This window comes from Aedes aegypti, chromosome 1 (assembly GCF_002204515.2).
Source record: "Aedes aegypti strain LVP_AGWG chromosome 1, AaegL5.0 Primary Assembly, whole genome shotgun sequence".
Lineage (NCBI taxonomy): Eukaryota > Metazoa > Arthropoda > Insecta > Diptera > Culicidae > Aedes > Aedes aegypti.
This window is the reverse complement of record NC_035107.1, coordinates 72,465,598-72,485,268: the sequence shown is the minus strand read 5'-3', so window position 1 is coordinate 72,485,268 and position 19,671 is coordinate 72,465,598. Positions and strand designations below refer to the sequence as shown.

Sequence of the window (19,671 nt, the reverse complement as noted above, 5' to 3'; positions counted from 1 at the left end):
TGTAAAGTATTTCTGTATCTTTATTTCAATCATTTGTAATTTTACGTCCATTATAATGCGACAAGCTTTGCAGCAATTCTTGTTCTGATTCCTATTTTCTGCTTTTTTTTTGTAAATCTCGGATTACATGCTATAGTTTTTATTGTATTAATTCCTAAACCACACACGCATACACGTAAAAATTGTTTGATTAGTTGTTGTGTGGGTAGGTTTCCTAATGTACACAGCGATGGGTTATTTATGTAATGCGCATATAAGATGAAGTGTGAATTGTAACAATCATTCTTAGGAATACGGCTTACAACACGTTTTGCTTCTATGATTTGCGGTTAGAACTTTCCTTCTCAAAATTTGTATGGAAGTGTGTGTGTCTCTATCAAATTGTATGTGCTGTTGATTAGGTTCGATAATTGTCTATTGTAAATTGGTAAAATGTCTACTTCTGCACCTTGGTTTCCTACTGTGCCTGTGTATTGTTTGCTGTTTGAGGATTTATCACTTAAACACATCGTACTCGCTAATATTAGGGTTTTGCTTTGATAGTAAACGTTAGTCTCTTGTCATTGCACTAGGCAACACTACTGGTTCACGCACTTTGACCATTCGCAATGTATTCGATTGATTTTGACCCTCGAAACTGCTTGCTTGGGCTTCCGAAACCCACTCGACTTTCCGAAGCACTGCCTTTGTGAATAAAAACCTATTTTTCACAAAAACTGTACGTGCTACGAAAATTATGAGAACACGTTTGTAAACAGTGGTTCAAAATCTATTAAATTCATTGCAAATTGTCAGAATGCGTATAAAACGTTTTGATTTTGTCGCCTAGTGCTATAGTGTTATATTCTCTTAGTTTCTTGTTCATTATTCTCTACTCGGTGACAATTAGTTGAAAGAATTTTATTCTTATGCCACTTATAATTGTGAAATGTTTAGTTTTTGCAACCTTTACTTTTTTCATATCGCAGTTTCCTAAATGGTACAAGTATTGGAATACGAACTACTTTTAGTTGAAATAAGATAATAAATCCGATAAATGAAATTAACGACACATGTTCGAAAGATTGAGTTTAGGTAAAAAGCAAAACCAATTCAAACTTATCATCATAAAAAATAATCTTAAATCAGAGATAAGACCACTAAGCTATCTACTAAATACTTTTAAAAAATCACGTAACGACGGCGTTATACTTAAAGAACGAATCCAGTCCTTACTCAGTCCCCTCACTCGCTATCCGAGTCATCACAGAAGTGCTTGCGGTAGTTTTTCCTCACCCGGGCCACCTTTTGCTGGAACAGTTTGGTACCCAGATCGACCAGCCCGTTGCCGTTGGCCGCTTGACCTCCGGTTCCGCCGCTGCTACTTGTACCGGGCCGAGCCTCCATTGGGAGGTAGTTTCCGTTAGTGCTGGAGGCTCCGCCCGGAGTGCCACCGGGAATCGATTTGGTCGCCGACGGAAGTCCGCCGTTTGTGGACACGGAACTGCACGGTCCGGTGGCGATTCCACTGTCCGGGGTGTGATTCAGCAGTTCGCGGTTGTAGTCGGGGAACTTCCGGCCACTGCCGGAACCGGACGCGGCCGATGGATGGTCCTGGTTCAGATAACCGGAACCGCTGGCCATCAGTTTCTTCTTGTTCATGAAGTAGTCCATGAAGCTGTCGTTACTCGAGGAACAATCGTAATCGTAGCTGCTGGATAGGCGCGAGTTGGACCGACTGGAATACGTATGGTCGTAACCTTGGTTGTACGACGAGGACGATTCGTTCTGGTCCTGGGTGGTGGCAAGGGAACTCTGCGCTTGGTGGGACCGCTTCGAGACGGCTCCATTGGAGCCATTCTGTTGTGTTGCAGTGTCCGAGTTTACGCTATTGGTTAGGATGGTACTCGATCTACTGCTAGTGCTATTGTTATTATTGTTGTTACTACTGTTATTATGGTTCACATAGCTAGTATTATTGTTGCTGTGGTCTAGGATATTGTTATCGTTGTGATCCACGGTCAGGACCGCGGTCGAGTTCGATGGGATTTCGAAGTGGTTGATCGGAGACGTGATCACCCGGAGCATGTTGTCCGGCGAGAGGGGCCGGTCCGGGATCGATGGGTCGTCGTCGGAATCGTCATCGTCGTCGTTGGTGGCCGAGGCGATGTGGAACAGCAGATCTGGAAATAGTGAAACGGAAAGCATGATTTAGAGCAATGAATTCTTAGAATTTCTCAAAAAGATCCCGAAGGCAAAGTTGCTCTAAAAGTTAAATCCTCCAGAATGACTTAAATTCCTGTTAATTGCTGCGTAACTTGGGAACTGCGCTAGTGGACCGTTTGACTCCAAAAAACCCTGTTATCGAGGTCCATCTAGAAGACCTATTTGAGTAGAGGTACGGGAAGCAACCGTACTACCGTACCGTTTTGATTCATATTACGGACAGCTTCAAATTCCGGACACTCTACTTTGTATGGGAAACATTTCACACGAAATGTTTCAATTTTTGCCGTTCAAAAGTGCTCACTTTCAAAGCTCGTTTTATCAAGCATTTTCCTTAGATATCCATGAAAATTTATAATGTCCAACTTCCTTAGGCGTCTCTCTAGTGGTTTAACGATTTCATTTGATGATTTGACTTTTCTATTTATGATTTGTTTGACCTGTCCGGAATTCGAATCGAAGTGTCCGGAATATGAGGCAAAAGTAAGGAAGCGTCCGGAATAAGAATCATGTAAAGTCCACACATTTCTATTTATTTGAGATTATTCATGTTTCGTAATCGAAATCTTCGCCCACCATTCGAAAGTTAAGGAGTTTGAAGGTTCGATAACGCGGAGGAATCATACGGAGTGATTTATTTTACATGCTTTTTTGTGAGTTATACTTCACTGAGGCCTTAAGTGTCCGTAATATGAATCAAAACGGTACTACATATTCTTGGGAGCTCATCGACCGCTCATATGCCAGCTGAGAAACAATCCAAAGAAGAAGAAGAAGCTCACAGTCGTCGGATATGAAAACAACAATGAAGCTGTCCGGTTCATAGATCCATCCACCGATAAGATAACCATCAACCGAGATTCACATAAGAGTGGCCAGGAACAGATCAAGTATTCAAACAAATCGAATTCTCAAACCGAAGAGTACGAGCCCAAAGTCCAATCCGTTGAAAATTCCCGATGATCTACTCTCAGAGTCTGAAGTAGAAAACGACGCCAAAGAAACTTTTTTACAAGGGGGAAATTTGTAAACAGACGCCTGAGAAGGTAACTCAGGGAGGTGCGGCATCTACCAACGACGACCCACTAAAACCAGCCCATACATTTTACATGAGCAATTCTCGCTGAATTGCTCAAGTGGTTTACTGAGTGCACATATATTACCCTTGGCCTCCGACCCTTATCTCCTCGGAACCACCTTACGGTATTTCTTCGGGGAGGGGCCAGTGCATATATCACTTAACACATGTACTAGAAGTATTCTAGACAAACTGCTTCTCCTAGCCGACTTTAATAATATTACAAGGGACCGGCCTCGGCATGGCTAATCCTCTGCAGCCGACTCTTGGTCAACGCGCCATAGGCGCTGCAATTCTAGAATAATGTGAGTGCAGCTGTAGTTACTGCATTCCAGCACTCCGCATCCGCCGCATCCGCACACATTCTCTGGATTATATTGTCCGGGGACGTGTCCCCTCCGTATGTAGCGAGCATGCGATTTCTCATATCAATGAAACGCGGGCAATCGAACACGACATGCTTCGCTGTTTCGTCCACACCAGCACAATTAGGGCATGCAGGAGAATCTGAATGCCCGAACCTATGCAGGTACTGCCTATTGCAACCATGTGCAGACAGAAACTGCACACAACAGAAACAGGTGGAAGGTGCGGACAGCCTGTCCAACAACCAGTTTGGATTCAGGAAAAGTAAATCTACTCTGGACGCTATCCAGTCGATCGTTAAGACAGTTGAGGTGGCAATCGAGCATAAAAGATGCGGCATCCGTTACTGCACGGCACGGTAAATGGATGGGCATGGCATACCATTGGTACCTCGCGTACCTACAGGAATAAAATAGACCCCATTGTGTGGTCCTTAGCCTCTTGTTCAGCAATTCCTATCCCTTCCTCTTCGTGGTACTGGCTGGGGTACGGGTAACCTTAGGGAAGATCGGGTAGATCGTAACGCTGCAGGAGGTGTTCTGGACCGGTTCGATGGTGCGAACGCCGCCTGGATGAGACGGAGTGCAAGGAGATGGAAGAGCTGTGCCGGTCTCAAGAAACACGTAAGTTCTATCAGAATCTCAACGCATCCCGCAACAGGGCTCACCTAGGTAGCAGTGTTACAATAAACGGAGATATGTTCGAGTTAGTCGACGAGTTCCTCTACCTTGGATCCTTGCTGACGGCTGACAATAACGTTAGCCGTGAAATACGGAGGAGCATCATCAGTGGAAGTCGGGCCTACTATGCCCTCCACAAGAAGCTGCGGTCAAAAAAGATTCATACCCGCGCCAACATTGGCGTAGCTAGGATTTTTTTCTGGAGGGGGCCTAGGGGGAGCCGAGCAAAAAATTGTTTAACAGAAGTAATGTCGGTCGCAATAATCACGATTTTCTTAATTTTCATAGTTTTACCAGAATTGTATTGATTTTATTTATTTGTTTTTTGTCTCATTTCGTGGCACACTGATGTGTAATTTGTAAATTTCAATCTTCGCTACGGGAAAGATTGATTCTGTTTATAATCCAGTCAAAAATTCTTTAAGAATTTAAGCGAAAAAAACCAACAACGAATGTCCTTTTTAATCCTTTCACGAACTATTCAGGTAGTCAACCGTGTGCTTTGAAGAGATTACTCTGAGAATTCCTACGGGAATTTCTTCAGAAATTATGTTCGTACTTTTCAGTGCTTTCTCCAAGAACTCCTTCACCAGTTTCCACTGAGTTCATCCTGGGATTCCTACGGAAAATCATTCTCAGACTTTCTGAAAATTTATCTATCAAATTGCTAAAAAAATCACTTAAAGAATGCATTAGAAATTCTTTTAATAATTTCTCCTACAATGTCGTCAAGATCACCAAGCAAGCAATGATTTCACGAATTCTTCAATGGTTCAGCATCAGTTCCCACTTTGCTTTCGAAGTTCTTTCTAAATTTCTCTACAGGATTGTTTAAAAAAAAACAATGCAACGAACTTCCTGGAAAACAATTAAATGATTCCTCCAGGTGTTGTTCTAAGAATTCCATGTAATATTTCACAAGAATTTCATGGGTAATCGTAAAGAATTCAATTGGGAAAATTTTATTCATGATTTCCGCAGATGTATCTGCATTTTTTTCACAGACATTTTTTATAAATTTCTCTAAAATTAAGGATCAGCATCCAGCATTCCTTCAAAACTCTTTCTAATTTAATTTATTTGTTATTTTTTCAAAAACGCCTAATTAAGAAATTTTCAAAGAATTCTAACATTTTTATAAAGTACCTAGCGAAATACGTTCAACTGTTCTTTCAAAAACGGTTAGGGGGAGATCCCCCAGTACCGGACACTTAAGCCACTAAATTCATAATTCGAAAAATATTGCTTTTATGTGCTCGTGTTACCCATTTATGATCAATATTATCATTTTTATAGTGTAAAAAAATAAATTCGAAAATATAAATATGAATTTTGACATTGGATTTTGATGATGTATTTTAGTACCAAAATGATCGATCTTGAAAGGTGGCACCCAATACCGGACACGATCTGGAAATGCCTCGAATTCTGTAAATTTGAGCATCATTGAATGTTTTTACTATAGGAATATTATATAACTGCCAATTCAATGCATTTGCAACATTTACAAGAACAATTTGAGTTTTTCTTAATTAGCAAGATGTCCATCAAAAACTTCTTTCATTTATGATGAAAAATAGCACATTTTACGATGTTGTTCTGATTGTTCATTCTTCTTAATTTTATCGCGTGTTTGATGCCATGATCGACGAAAACCATGAAAAATGAATGTATTTAGAAACACTGGTGTAAAAATTACAAAAATATCATATAGCAAATCAAGCTGTCCGAAACTGGGGGACAGAAGGTGCTTAACAAAAATTGTAATTTGTCCATATTTTGCTCATTTATGGTACAAAATACATTCATTCTATCAAATTAGGATTATGTTCGATCATGCTTGCGTGATCCATAGTATTTTTTCATATTCAAAATGATCACTAAATAGGCTCAAAACTAAGGCGATACCTCAATTTTTTTAAGATTTTCAAACTTCTCTACTTTTTAAAAAAGGCATACATATTTCAAGGATATTTTATTCTACGCAAACATTAGCCTCCATTAAAGCTTTCTTTTCTTCTAATACACCATCTTGATTGGACCATGATTTCTCAATTTTTCGACTTTGTCCGGTATTGGGTGCTGTCCGGTACTGGGGGATCTCCCCCTACGCAAAAATACTCAAAGATTTCCCAAGTTATTTGTTCAGGAGTTTCTATGAGAGTTTTATTATCGTTTCCCTAAGATTCTTCTGAAAAATTTTCCAGAGATTCATCTGAGTATTTTCAAGATATTTTTTTCTTTAAACCGCGCTAACGATGCTTTTCGGAATTTCCTCAAGAAATTTTCAATCAATTTCTTAAAACAAATCTCCAGAAGTTCCATCAAATATTCTTTCAGAGTCTTAAAATAACTCAACTTTTTTTTCCGAATGGTAATCTTCGGATTCTTTCATAAATAACATTAAAAAAATGATCCACTCTCCATTTTTTGGTTCAAAAACTACTCCAGGTACCGTTTTGATTCATATTACGGACAGCTTCAAATTCCGGACACTCTCGTTTGTATAGGAAACATTTCACACGAAATGTTTCAATTTTCGCCGTTCAAAAGTTCTCATTTTCGAGGCTCGTTTTATTAGGTTTTTTCTATAAATATCATTGCAAATTTATAATGCCCAACTACCTTAGACGTCTCTTAAGCGGTTGAACGATTTCAATTGATGATTTGGCTGTTCCATTAATGATTATCATGAGCTGTCCGTAATTCGAATCACAGCGTCCGGAATATGAGGCAAAAGTGAGGGAGCGTCCGGAATAAGAATCATGAAAAGGCCACACGTTTTGATTTATTTAAAATTATTCAAGTTGCGGACGCGTATTCTTTACCCACCATCCGAAAGTTAAGGGCTTCCGACGATCGATAACGCTAAAAAATCATACAGAATGATTTATTTTGTATGGTCCAAGCTGGGTTATACTTCACTGAGGCCTTAAGTGTCCGTAATATGAATCAAAACGGTATTTCTCAATATTTTTAGAGATAGCTTCAAAAAATTCCTCTACGAATCACTCCATATAAACAAATAAATAAATACAGAATTCCTTCGCTAAATTCAAGAATTGTCAATGTATCTCACAAAAAAGCTAGGTGGTCCTTGTAAGATTTACTACAATTTTTTTTTCTTCGCCTTTTATAATAGAAAATTATTGGTGTTAAAATGGATGGCATTCTTACTGAAAGTACTATTTATTTAAAGTATTTGTAAAGTATTTGTATTTAAAGTATCTTAGATAATATTATGTATCAACTCCGAAGTTTCATGATACTATGGTGTACATGTTGATCTAGAATTATTTATTTTCCTACGTTCAGAAATTCAAAACAAACTTTTTTGAATGATCTATTATTCTGAAATACTATAAAGGTTTAACGCGAAAACATTGCAGAGCGGCTGAAGAATTCTGTAATTTTTCAAAACTCCTATAATTTTCCTTTCTTATATTCTTTAAAAAATTTCCTTTTTTTGGAGTATGGAAAGATTTTTGTACGAAGTTCCTCAAAGCGTCACGCGAAGGAAGGATACACAACAAAATATTGAAGCAGATGGGCAATGGTACAATGAAAGATAAGTGATTATCTATAATCTCTAGAGGTTAATTACAGGATAGTTAAAACCTCTCTAATGAATTTACAAATAAAATAAATTTCTCAAGTTGCTTCAGAATCTTCTTTAGAAATTATTCTGAAATCTATCCTTCCTTGACTTCTGGTTTTCTGGCCTAGGCGGGAATCTAACCCACAATCCTTGATTCGAAACGGCTAAATGCTTGGTAACACTAACCGCATGGCCCCGAAGCCCACAAAAAATAAGTATTTCCAAAGAAGTGTTTTAAGGAAGATCAATACAAATTTCTTTACTTTCCTGCTTCTCAGTTATTTTGCTACATATTTCTCTACAGATTCCTCAACCGCTATGCTAATTTCGAACTTTTTCTGGAGTTTTCAACAAATTTCCTCTGAAGATTCGCAGGCAATCGACATTTCAAAAACAATATTTTTTCAATTCTTGAATAAGCCGGGGATTAAAAGTTAAAGTCACAGAAGAATTTCTAGTAGAACATTCAGCAAAATTTCTCATTATTAGATTTGACAGAATCAATGATTTTTTTTTTGAGGAATTGCAAGAAAAAACCGAGGGGGACGACACATCCAGATGTTTTAGATTATTAGGTAATCTTTAGACAATCTTTGCGATGCCTTTTATCTTTTTGCAGCATGTTATCTTGTATCATCCGTGGCATCTTATAAAACATCTTGACCCATCTTCAAAAATCTCGCTTATCTTTCCGCATCTTACATGAGCGTATTAACGGATTGACTCAGTTTTCGTCGATAAACAACAAAGAGGGAGCACGCAGCTGCATCATCGGTAGAATATTTCTCCTGGGTTTGCTAATGGTCCGGAGTTTGTTCCGGATTCAGAAGGATACTGATCATCGGTTCCATGATGCGACGGGAAAGGATGGATAGGGCGGATACCTTGACTGAGGCATAATACACGAGGCAGCCAAAGAAGGTGAAGAACCGAGTATGGGATTTGCTGAGTTTCTCGACCGAAGCGGTTCCTGTACGATTAAATCGGTGATAATGCTGTTTGAATCTTTCGAAATGAGAAGTATCATGTTCAATGCCAGGACCGAGAGAAGAGGCATGTGGCTAGAGGAATAAACGATCTCGATCATTTCGGTGATCGAGATGCTTTGTGGGTGTAGATGGCCCGAAACAGTTGGCGTTTCTGGTGGAATTGAATCGGAAATGGCAGCGGAGAATACGGAGCTCGGAGATTACGAGTAATGTATTTTGTAACCCATTTTCAGTCCGTGTCTTGGTGTATGTTGTGAATTGGTGAAAGGTCTCTAGACTCCCTTACCCATAAATACATATTTTATAAATTATCAAATTCGGCTTTTATTTAACAATATATCAACAAAACTACTTGCTTTTTCGCTTTCCGGAAGCTAGGTGTCGCATGGATTCCATCACAGATTCTTCAGGTTGACCGATGCTAAAGGTCTTACTGATGGACATCAAATCAAACATTAAGTCAGGATAGCAAAGCTTGCAGGATTGAAGAGCTGCTGAAGAGAATGGTGATCACTACAATTTCCCAGAAGTGAGACTTTTGTTTGCCGTCCTGGAAACAAATAGCTAGCTGTTACTTACTTTTGAAAGTACCAACAATGAAAATCACAACCGTTACTACTGTTTACAAAAACCCGTAGCACTGCACTCCCCATCATCAACATCATCATTGATTCTCCTTCCACCTATTCACATCTTCTTGCATCTCATCAATCTACGCTCAGAAGATGTCAGCGTATGAAAGACGTTAAATCTAGAATAATGCACTGATCTAAAAAAATCGGATTTTATCCAAAGGTGCATCTAAGCGGTGATCTGCGAGTGTCGCCCCCCTCGGAAAAAACTTAGCTTTTGAAAGATTTAAGAAACAATTTTAGGTAAATTTGCTTAGCTTAGACTGACTACACATATCAATGGTTGCTATTCCGTGATTGACCGAAGTCAGTGAAAATGCACAAAGAATCAACTAGAAGTTCGGCTGGGATTGGCCATAATCTTTTTCAGTGTGCATAATTCAGTGCCTCTATTTATACATGATCAATGACGGCGCCGGCCACGTCCTTGCAGTTAGATGGGATTGGGGTAACCTTTGCTATTTGGAGACCGTGTTTGCCTCTGCATCTCCACAAAGGTTACTGGGAGGGATGTCTGTTAATGGGGAGGATCGTAGGGTCACAGGATTCACTTTGATAAGCGATTAGACCATGATAAATAATTATTTGTGAGATATATACATGCTTATATGTAAATATAATATTTTCATTTGATATGAACAATATTTATGTAGAGAAAAATTATGCCGACACTTAAGGTGACGAACCTTTCAAAGTATGTTGAATAAAGTGAACCTTTTGCAAGTCTACACTTGTAGTGTCGAACTATTCAAAGTTTTTTTAATTACAAAAATAAAGGTAAAAAGAAAAAGGAGGTTTGAAAAAAAAAATTGAACATAAATAATTTATGAATCAGAGTTTATGTCGACACTCACAGTGATGAACCTTCGAAAGTTTGTTGAAAAATCATATTTACGTCTCACCGTTGTAACAATTAAAGGTGCAGTCATACATATTTTATATATTAGAAATAGTAGCATGAAACGAGCTCAACAATTGATCCGTCATCCCTGAGAAGCAACAATCCAATTTCAGCTTCACTCAGAGAAAATAGGCGCGCGACCCGAGAGGGAAAACAACTGACGACTTCTCGGGCTTTCTTGATGCACTGCCCAGGAGCAAGCGTCAAGGTCGAAGGATCAAACACAACTAAGCGATCACGTCACTTTTTCACTTTCACTCGACCGACGCGCTACATGTTTGATCCTGCCCTCATCGCCGGCCCCCGCAGGAGCAAGCGTCAAGGTCGAAGGATCAAACATAACTCTTAGTAAAATTTTTTAGGTAAATCCCAGAACATATTCCGGAATCAATTTGCTAATAAAAAGTAGACATACAAGGAATGGATGTCAACAAGGAGGAATTCGATATGAAAATAAGAACAAGTCCCACAACATTATTTGACTTATTTACAAGAGATTTTCAAAAGTTCTGAAGCCACCCTTCAATATTCCTTAAGAGATTTGATTATTCTAAAATTCTATAAAGAATATCAAAGTTATTTAAAAAAAAATTGCTACAAATCTGTTGGAAATAAATCAAAAATAATTCATAAAATTATAAGTTTTCTTGGAAAACATAGTTTAAGCTATAATTTTGTAACATTTTTTCATATCAGCTTAATTTTCTGCCATTCATCTAAAGAAAACATGGATATGCCAAAAATTTCTTGAAAGTTATGCCTTATTTTTCGTCAAAAATTTTCCCTATGTTTTGTCTTAGAAAGTCCTTTAGCAATCTGTCTATTTTTTTTCGGACATTATAAGAGTTTGAGTTAATGTACGGATTTCTTTAGTGAATTCTCATCACCGAACACCTCGAACAGGATATCCTCCAAAAACATAATAAATCAGAATGCAGGGAACATGCTGTTTCATGCTTAAACAGTATTATTTGTATTTGAAACGAATTTTGGGAATCTGATTTTCAGGATATTGACACTTTTTTTATATCAGGGTATTTTTTGCAACGGAGACGTCAAAAAATTGTGGTTATCGCATACAACAATAAGTTATTTCTAACAGTAACTATTTGATTGGCAGCAACAGTTAAGCTATCGGTTGTCGCGCGATTTACCGAAGTCAAAACCGCCACGCTGATGCTATGTGAGACAAGCGAGGTTTCTTCACTTTAGTTGTACAACATAAAAAAAAGTAACTACTGAAGAGATTTTTGTCAATGACCATGACTCTTGTTATTGACAAAAATTTCTTCATTAGTTACATTGAATCAGAAGATTTTGCTACTAGTTAATTTGTTGTTGTCTTTATTTTTTTTTTTTTTATTATTATCAAAAATTCTGGGGGGGGGGCCTTGATGATTCTGGAGGGGGCCAGGCCCCCCTGGCCCCCCCTGTTCCTACGCCAATGCGCGCCAAATGCATCATGTACAAAACGCTCATGAGGCCGGTAGTCCTCTACGGGCATGAAACATGGACGATGCTCGAGGAGGACTTGCAAGCACTTGGAACGTCGGGTGCTTAGGACGATCTTTGGCGGTGTGCAGGAAAACGGTGTGTGACGGCGTAGGATGAACCACGAGCTCACACAACTCTACGGCGAACCCAGTATCCAGAAGGTGGCCGAAGCTGGAAGGATATGATGGGCAGGGCATGCTGCAAGAATGGCGCTTCGGATCCGGTTGGTACAAAAAGGCGTGGAGCGCAGCAAGCTAGGTGGGCGGATCAAGTGCGTATCGATTTGGCGAGCGTGGGGCAGAACCGAGGATGGAGAGATGCGGCCACAAACCGAGTATTGTGGCGTGAAATTGTTTATTCAGTGTTATCTGTTTAGATGAATGAAATGAAGAAAGTTTGGAATGGATCTTGAAGATGTTGCGGCAGTGGTCTGGAAAGTAACGTTAGAGTTCTGTTGACGGTTGTCAGTCAACGAGGAATGTCGCTGAAACACGAAGATATGAAAGCCGCCTACCTCAACAGGGATCATTGGCGTAGCTAGGAATTTTTTTCCGGAGAGGGCATAGGGGTGTGGTTGGTGCTAACAAATTCTTGGTTTACAGAAATAATGTCGGTCGCAAAAATCGCAATTTTCATAAATTTCGTAGTTTGCATAGATTTTTATTTAATGTATTTGTTTGTGACTTTGTCTCATAGTACTGCACAGTGATACTTGTAAATTTCAATTTTCAAAATCCTTCAAGTATTCTTCCAAAAAACTCATGAGGAATATTCCCTTTAAATTTTTCACAAATTTATCAGGTCCGGGGATTTCTTCATGAATGTTTTCCGTACTTTTCCAGTGCATTTTCCAAGAATTCCTTTACCAGTTTTCACTGAGTTCCTCCTGGAATTCCCACGGGCAATCAATTCCGGAATTAATAGTTATTATTTAACAGATTTTTACCTGAAGTTTTTTAGGCTTTCTGATCTTACCAGAAAATTTCTCGTAGAATCTCTTGTGGGATTCCGATTTTTATCATTTTAACATGAACGTCGTCTACGTAATTATTATACATAAATTCTAATTGGTAGTTTGAAACATCATTCAGCTGTTCATTAATAATTTGATAATCATCAAAATCGACTTCAAAATCATCAAGCGAGAATTCTTCATACACAGTTTTTTCAACATTGCCTTTGAGATTCTTCCCAAAGTTTCTTTTTCGATTCCCCGAACAAATCTTTAGAAAATCTCTCAGAAATTCAAAGTTGTTAGATATCTTGAAACGACTGTTATTGCTGAATATTGCATCTCTCTATCTCTTAAAGTAAAGGAATTATCGATAGAAGAAAAAGAAGATATGGTACTTTCATGATTTGTAAGAGTTTTCTGCGCCATTTTTCGCCGAAGCCTAAACTACCCCTTGAAAAAAAAGAGTAAGACACAAAAAACTTTGTTACTTCAAAAGATAGCGTGATGATTTCAGCAAAAACACAGTTTTTTTCATGACAAACAACTTTATAGAAAACGCAAAAAAATGTCAAAAATCTTGGAAAAAATATGATTTTTAGGGGCCATTCACATACAACGGATATATCTCAATAAGTATTAAGAGATAGAAAAATCATGTCTTCGACAAAGTCGTTTCAAATTGCCAATTCTACAACTTTTCCGAAGACACCATATGTCTATCTAAATGTTAAAAAAAATAGTTTTTCTATCTCACTGCTAGGTGGATTGATCACAAAATTTTTTGCGTCACAAGATGCGCTGTAATATACCAAGAAACTTCTCAAACTATATCGCTAAAATCAACGGTTTGGGCGCTATTCAAAAAGGGCATGAAATCGGCAAAATAAAACACAGTGCAATGTCGTCCTGGGATTCTTCCGAAAAATTCACCAGGTATCAATCCTAGTACATGCCAGAGATTTTTTACTTTAAACAGCATTAACGAATCTTCTGGCGATTTTTTTTTCAGCTTAAATTGAAGCTGGAAAAATTTACTCAATTTTTGTCGGGAAATTCAAGAGTTCACCTTAGAATCTCTGAAACTTTTTGACAAAATTTCTGACAGAAAAGCTTTTGTGTTTTTTGTAAGATTTACTACAAAAATTCTTGTTTATATCTATTCGTCTTTTATAATGGACAATTATTTACGTTAAAACGGATGGAATTTTCACAGAAAGTATTTGTATCTAACATATTACAACATGTTTTGCATGAACTCCGTAATTTCATGATACTATGGCGAACAGGTTAATGTGAAAACCAATACTTACAGAAATTCCTTAAAAACTGTTTTTAACTATTGTGGTAGAACTACAGAAGTTTATTTATTTATTTATTTATTTCATGGTTAATTCAACGGACTACATATGGTCTAATTGAATGATCTTAAAACTAATAGAATTACTTCAAAACAAGAGCAAGCGACGACATAACAGAAGCAAACAGATAATTTTCAACATAATCGGGTTATAACATCTTACTAATTCTTCCAACATGAATGAACACTTAGTTTCACAAAATATATCCAAAAAGTCTAAAAACAAAAACAACGTGATTATGGATGGACACTTCTACCAAATATATCATCTTATTCAGGTTCCCAGATAACATATTCGTTGTAGAATTCTCTGTAGCAAACTCCAACGGGCCAAGTAGAACGACGCATTGCAACATTTCTGAATTCTGCTTCAATTCCAATTTTGAACGAAACATACGGCAATGTAGAAACGTCCTTCCAGTCAGCGACAAGTTTCTTCACTACAACATTTTTCGATCCGATAGCAGTTGACACCATCCTAAGCATTTGATTTTCGCTCACAGTATTCCTCAATCGAGTGAAGAATAGCCAAACTTTGTCCCGAGGTACAGATTTAACGAGAAAATATTGGTGGTATTTTTTAAGTACATTGCCAAAGATTTCATTTATTTAGTTAACATCTAGGCAGATAACATTGAATCAACAATTTCACGCCACAATACTCGGTTCGTGGCCGCATCTCTCCATCCTCGGTTCTGCCCCACTCTCGCCAAATCGATACGCACTTGATCCGCCCACCTAGCTTGCTGCACTCCACGCCTTCTTGTACCAACCGGATCCAAAGCGGCATTCTTGCAACATGCCCTGCCCATCATATCCTTCCAGCTTTTGCCACCTTCTGGATACTGGGTTCGCCGTAGAGTTGGGCGAGCTCGTGGTTCATCCTTCGCCGCCACACACCGTTTTCCTGCACACCGCCAAAGATCGTCCTAAGCACCCGACGTTCGAAGACTCCAAGTGCTTGCAGGTCCTCCTCGAGCATCGTCCACGTTTCATGCCCATAGAGGACTACCGGCCTTATGAGCGTTTTGTACATGGTACATTTGGTGCGGGCGTGAATCTTTTTTGACCGCAGCTTCTTCTGGAGGCCATAGTAGGCCCGACTTCCACTGATAATGCGCCTCCGTATTTCACGGCTAACGTTATTGTCAGCCGTCAGCAAGGATCCAAGGTAGATGAACTCATCGACCACCTCGAACGTATCCCCGGCTATCTTAACACTGCTACCTAGGCGAGCCCTGTCGCGCTCGGCTCCACTAGCTAGCATGTACTTTGTCTTGAACGCATTCACCACCAGTCCAACTTTTGCTGCTTCGCGTTTCAGGCGGGTGTACAGGTCTGCCACCTTTTCAAATGTTCGGCCGACAATGTCCATATCATTCGCGAAGTAAACCAATTGACTGGATCTCGTAAAAATTGTACCCCGGCTGTTGAGCCCGGCTCTCCGCATAACAGCGAAATATTGAACAACAGGCACGAAAGTCCATCACCTTGTCGTAGTCCCCGGCGGGATCCAAACGAACTGGAATGTTCGTCTGAAACCTTTACACAATTTCGCACACCCTCCATCGTCGCTCTTATCAGTCTCGTGAGCTTCCCGGGAAAGCTGTTCTCGTCCATGATTTTCCGATACTATCGTATGCCGCCTTGAAATCGATGAAAAGGTGATGCGTTGGGACTTGGTATTCACGACATTTTTGGAGGATTTGCCGCACAGTAAAGATCTGGTCCGATGTCGTTTGGCCGTCAACGAAGCCGGCTTGATAACTTCCCATGAACTCGTTTACTATAAGTGACAGACGACTGAAGATGATCAGGGATAATACTTTGTAGGCCGCATTTAGAATGGTGATCGCTCGAAAGTTCTCACAACCTAACTTGTCGCCTTTCTTGTAGATGGGACAAATTACCCCTTCCTTCTACTCCTCCGGTAGCTGGTTTGTTTCCCAGATTGTGCCTATCAGCCGGTGCAGACTAATGGCCAGCCTCTCCGGGCCCATCTTTATGAGTTCAGCTCCGATACCATCCTTACAAGCAGCTTTATTGTTCTTGAGCTGGTGAATGGCATCCTTAACCTCCCTCAAAGTGGGGGCTGGTTGGTTTCCATCGTCCGCAGTACTGACGAAGGCATTTGCTCCGTTATCCCGTCCTTCATTGTCTGTGCTCTCAGCGCCAGGTGTTCGTCGAAGTGCTGCTTCCACCTTTCGATCACCTCAAGCTCGTCCGTCAAAATGCTCCCATCCTTATCCCTGCACATCTCGGCTCGCAGCACAAAGGCGTTGCGGGATGCGTTGAGCTTCTGATAGAACTTACGCGTTTCTTGAGACCGGCACAGCTGTTCCATCTCCTCGCACTCCGTCTCCTCCAGGCGGCATTTTTTCTCCCGAAAGAGGCGGGTCTGCTGTTGCCGTTTCCTTCTATAACGTTCCACGTTATGCCGGGTCCCTTGCTGCAGCATGACTGCCCGCGCTGCATTATTCTCCTCCAAAATCTCCTGGCACTCCTCATCGAACCAATCGTTCAGTCAGTTTGACCATCACCAGATAGTGGTCAGAGTCGATGTTAGCGCCACGATACGTCCTGACGTCGATAATGTCGGAGAAGTGCCGTCCATCAATCAGAACGTGGTCGATTTGCGGTTCTATCTGCTGTATATGAGGTATATCGGTATGGAAGGCTGTGCTGGAATGAATGAATGAATTGTCTTTATTAACGAGACTTTCAGCCCTTGGCTGGTTCGTCTCTAAACTGTGCTGGAGGTAGGTGCTACGAATGGCCATATTCTTGGAGGCGGCGAAATCAATTAGTCGTAGGCCGTTCTCGTTCGTCAGCCGGTGGGCGCTGAACTTTCCAATAGTCGGTCTGAATTCCTCTTCCTGGCCAACCTGAGCGTTTAGATCTCCTATGATGATTTTGACGTCGTGGCTTGGGCAGCTGTCGTACTCGCGTTCGAGCTGCGCGTAAAAAGCGTCTTTATCATCATCAGTGCTTCCGGAGTGAGGGCTATGCACGTTTATCATGCTGAAGTTGAAGAACCGGCCTTTGAGCCTCAATTTGCACATTCTCTCATTGATCGGCTGCCACCCGATCACGCGCCTCTGCATATAACCCATCACTATAAAAGCTGTTCCCAGCTCATGTGTGTTGCCGCAGCTCTGGTAGATGGTATGGTTACCTCTAAACGTTCGCAGCATCGAACCTGTCCAGCACACCCCCTCCCATTTACCGTGCCAACCAATCATCATCCACCTCGCAAAAATTGGGAGTTGCGGTGGGCCGGGCATGTCATCAGAATGTCAGATAACGACCCGGTGAAAATGTTTTTTGAAAACAATCCGACCGGCACAAGACGACGTGGTGCGCAGCGAGCAAGATCAAGTTGAGGACGATATGCGGACCCTTCGCGGAATGCGTGGCTGGCGACGGGCAGCAATGGACCGAGTCGAATGGAGACGTCTGCTACGTACAGCAGAGGTCACCCAGGCCTTAGCTTTGAAAATAATTCTTAAGTTCTTTTGATAAACTTCGCAAAAGAATGTGTAATATATTTTTTTGGGAAACTATATGACAGATTTTGACAGAATAAATTAATTATTGGAGGAATTGCGAAGGAAAAGTTTGAACTTTTGAAAGGTTAAGTATTTTTTAGTTATATCAGGGAACATATTCTGGAATCAATTTGCAGATAAAAAGAAGACATAGGAGGAATGGTTGTTTTCCAGGAGAAATTCACGTTGAAAGTATGAACAAATCTCACAATGGACCTATGCACGGGTTCACTATTTGACGTTTTAGCGGTGCCGTGTTTTTTATATGACCATGGCAACGAGTGAATTTGGCACCGCTCAAACGTCAAATTAGTGAACTCGTCCATGGACCAAAAGATCTGTTATGAATTCGCCAAAAATTGAAGCTGTTTTTTGTCTAAGAAATTCATTTAGTAACATTGCTTTTATTTTTCAATACATTTTATCGGAAATTATACCAGGTGGCCTGGAACCGCCGCGGAACGGAGGTAATCCGATGAGAAGCACTGTAATTACGAAGGGTATTGTTCAGACCTCTATTATAGGCCAGATTTTCGTAACAAGATGTAGGACTAACATTTGAAACTGTTTTTCAAGGGCGTTGAATTGTTAGTTTTGCGTATTATGTAATGACATCATGATGATATGCTTATTACTCAACGCAGTTGTCGTCTGGTCAGACAACAGGTTTCCTATTAGACGCTGACACCCACTTTCTCAGCTAATGCCCTACCTATTCTGATGAAATTTGGTAGGTAATAAGCTCATATACTATGCCTCAGTCGCATACCAAAAATCAGCTTCATCCCATAAGCAACTGCTGAGATTGCCGCGGGAGGAATGTGGGCGGCAGCAAATGTTCGACTACACTGTGTCGTCAGCCTGTCCCATGTTAGCAATAGGGTGCCCTAAACTCACATCTAATAGTTTTGGTAGATTCGGTAATCATATTTATTTTCTCCAAGAATTCCTTCAAGGATTCCTCCAAGCGATTTCCCAAGAAATTCAGTCAGTGTGTGCTTCAGAAATTACTAGAAATAAACCCCTAAATTAACTCTAGCAACCTCTAGGGGAAAGGATCATTCAAAAGTTATTTTAGGGTTTGCTTAAGTCATTTTTCGAGGATTTTTTCGGGCATATTTCGTCATATTTTTTAGGGATTACTGCAGAAATTCTATAAAAGAATGTTATATGCGTTCGAAATACTTCTCCTGACATTCTGCCACAAATCCTCCAATATATCCTTTTAGGATTCATTACAGAACTTCTCTAGTAATTTGGTCTATAGTTTCTTGATCTTGGTCCAGGAAAATCCTTGGCAGTCTGGGAATCAAACTCTGACATCTTCAACATCAACTCTGACATCTTGAACATGGGTTTGCTTGTGAAAAGTAATATCTATGATCAACGATCAAGTATAACATTGCAATTTAAAACGTACCTAAAATAATAGCATTAGCTACATTACTGGTCAAAGACATGATACTCACTTCTTCCATTCCCGGTCAGTCCCGTACTCGTGCTGGGTGTATCCATGGCGGAATAGGTGCTACTACTGCCCGCAGCAATCAGCGCCGTTCGCCGCGCATGGCACAATCCACTCGGCCCCGCACCATTGTTGTAACGCATTGGCACTACTGCCCTCCCCGTTAGCAGCACTACTGGCGGCCCCCGGGAATCCTCTCGAAGTCGACGGCAAGCTATTTAACGCCTCGATGCTCAACTTGAGCTTTTTGGCCGCCGAATGTTGCTGGCCGCTGTCATCGGCATCGTCATCATCATCCGAGCTGGTTTCCTCCACTCGGGTACTGGTGTTCGACGTGGACGACGGCGTGCCTTTGGATTTCCGCCGGAACGTCCGGTACACGGCCAAATTTAGGTTCGTGGTT

General features: G+C 40.3%; 1 protein-coding gene across 1 annotated transcript; it reads right to left on the bottom strand.

Moving 5' to 3' along the window:
* LOC110675246 (uncharacterized protein DDB_G0283357-like) lies at nucleotides 1-19,615 on the bottom strand. The gene is made up of 2 exons (XM_021839698.1): nucleotides 19,273-19,615; nucleotides 1-2,162 (listed from the first exon to the last, which is right to left on the bottom strand). The coding sequence occupies exons 1-2, from the start codon at nucleotides 19,409-19,411 to the stop codon at nucleotides 1,225-1,227; spliced, it is 1,077 nt and encodes a 358-aa protein (XP_021695390.1). The 5' UTR covers nucleotides 19,412-19,615; the 3' UTR covers nucleotides 1-1,224.
* Between the last annotated feature and the right edge of the window lie 56 nt (nucleotides 19,616-19,671).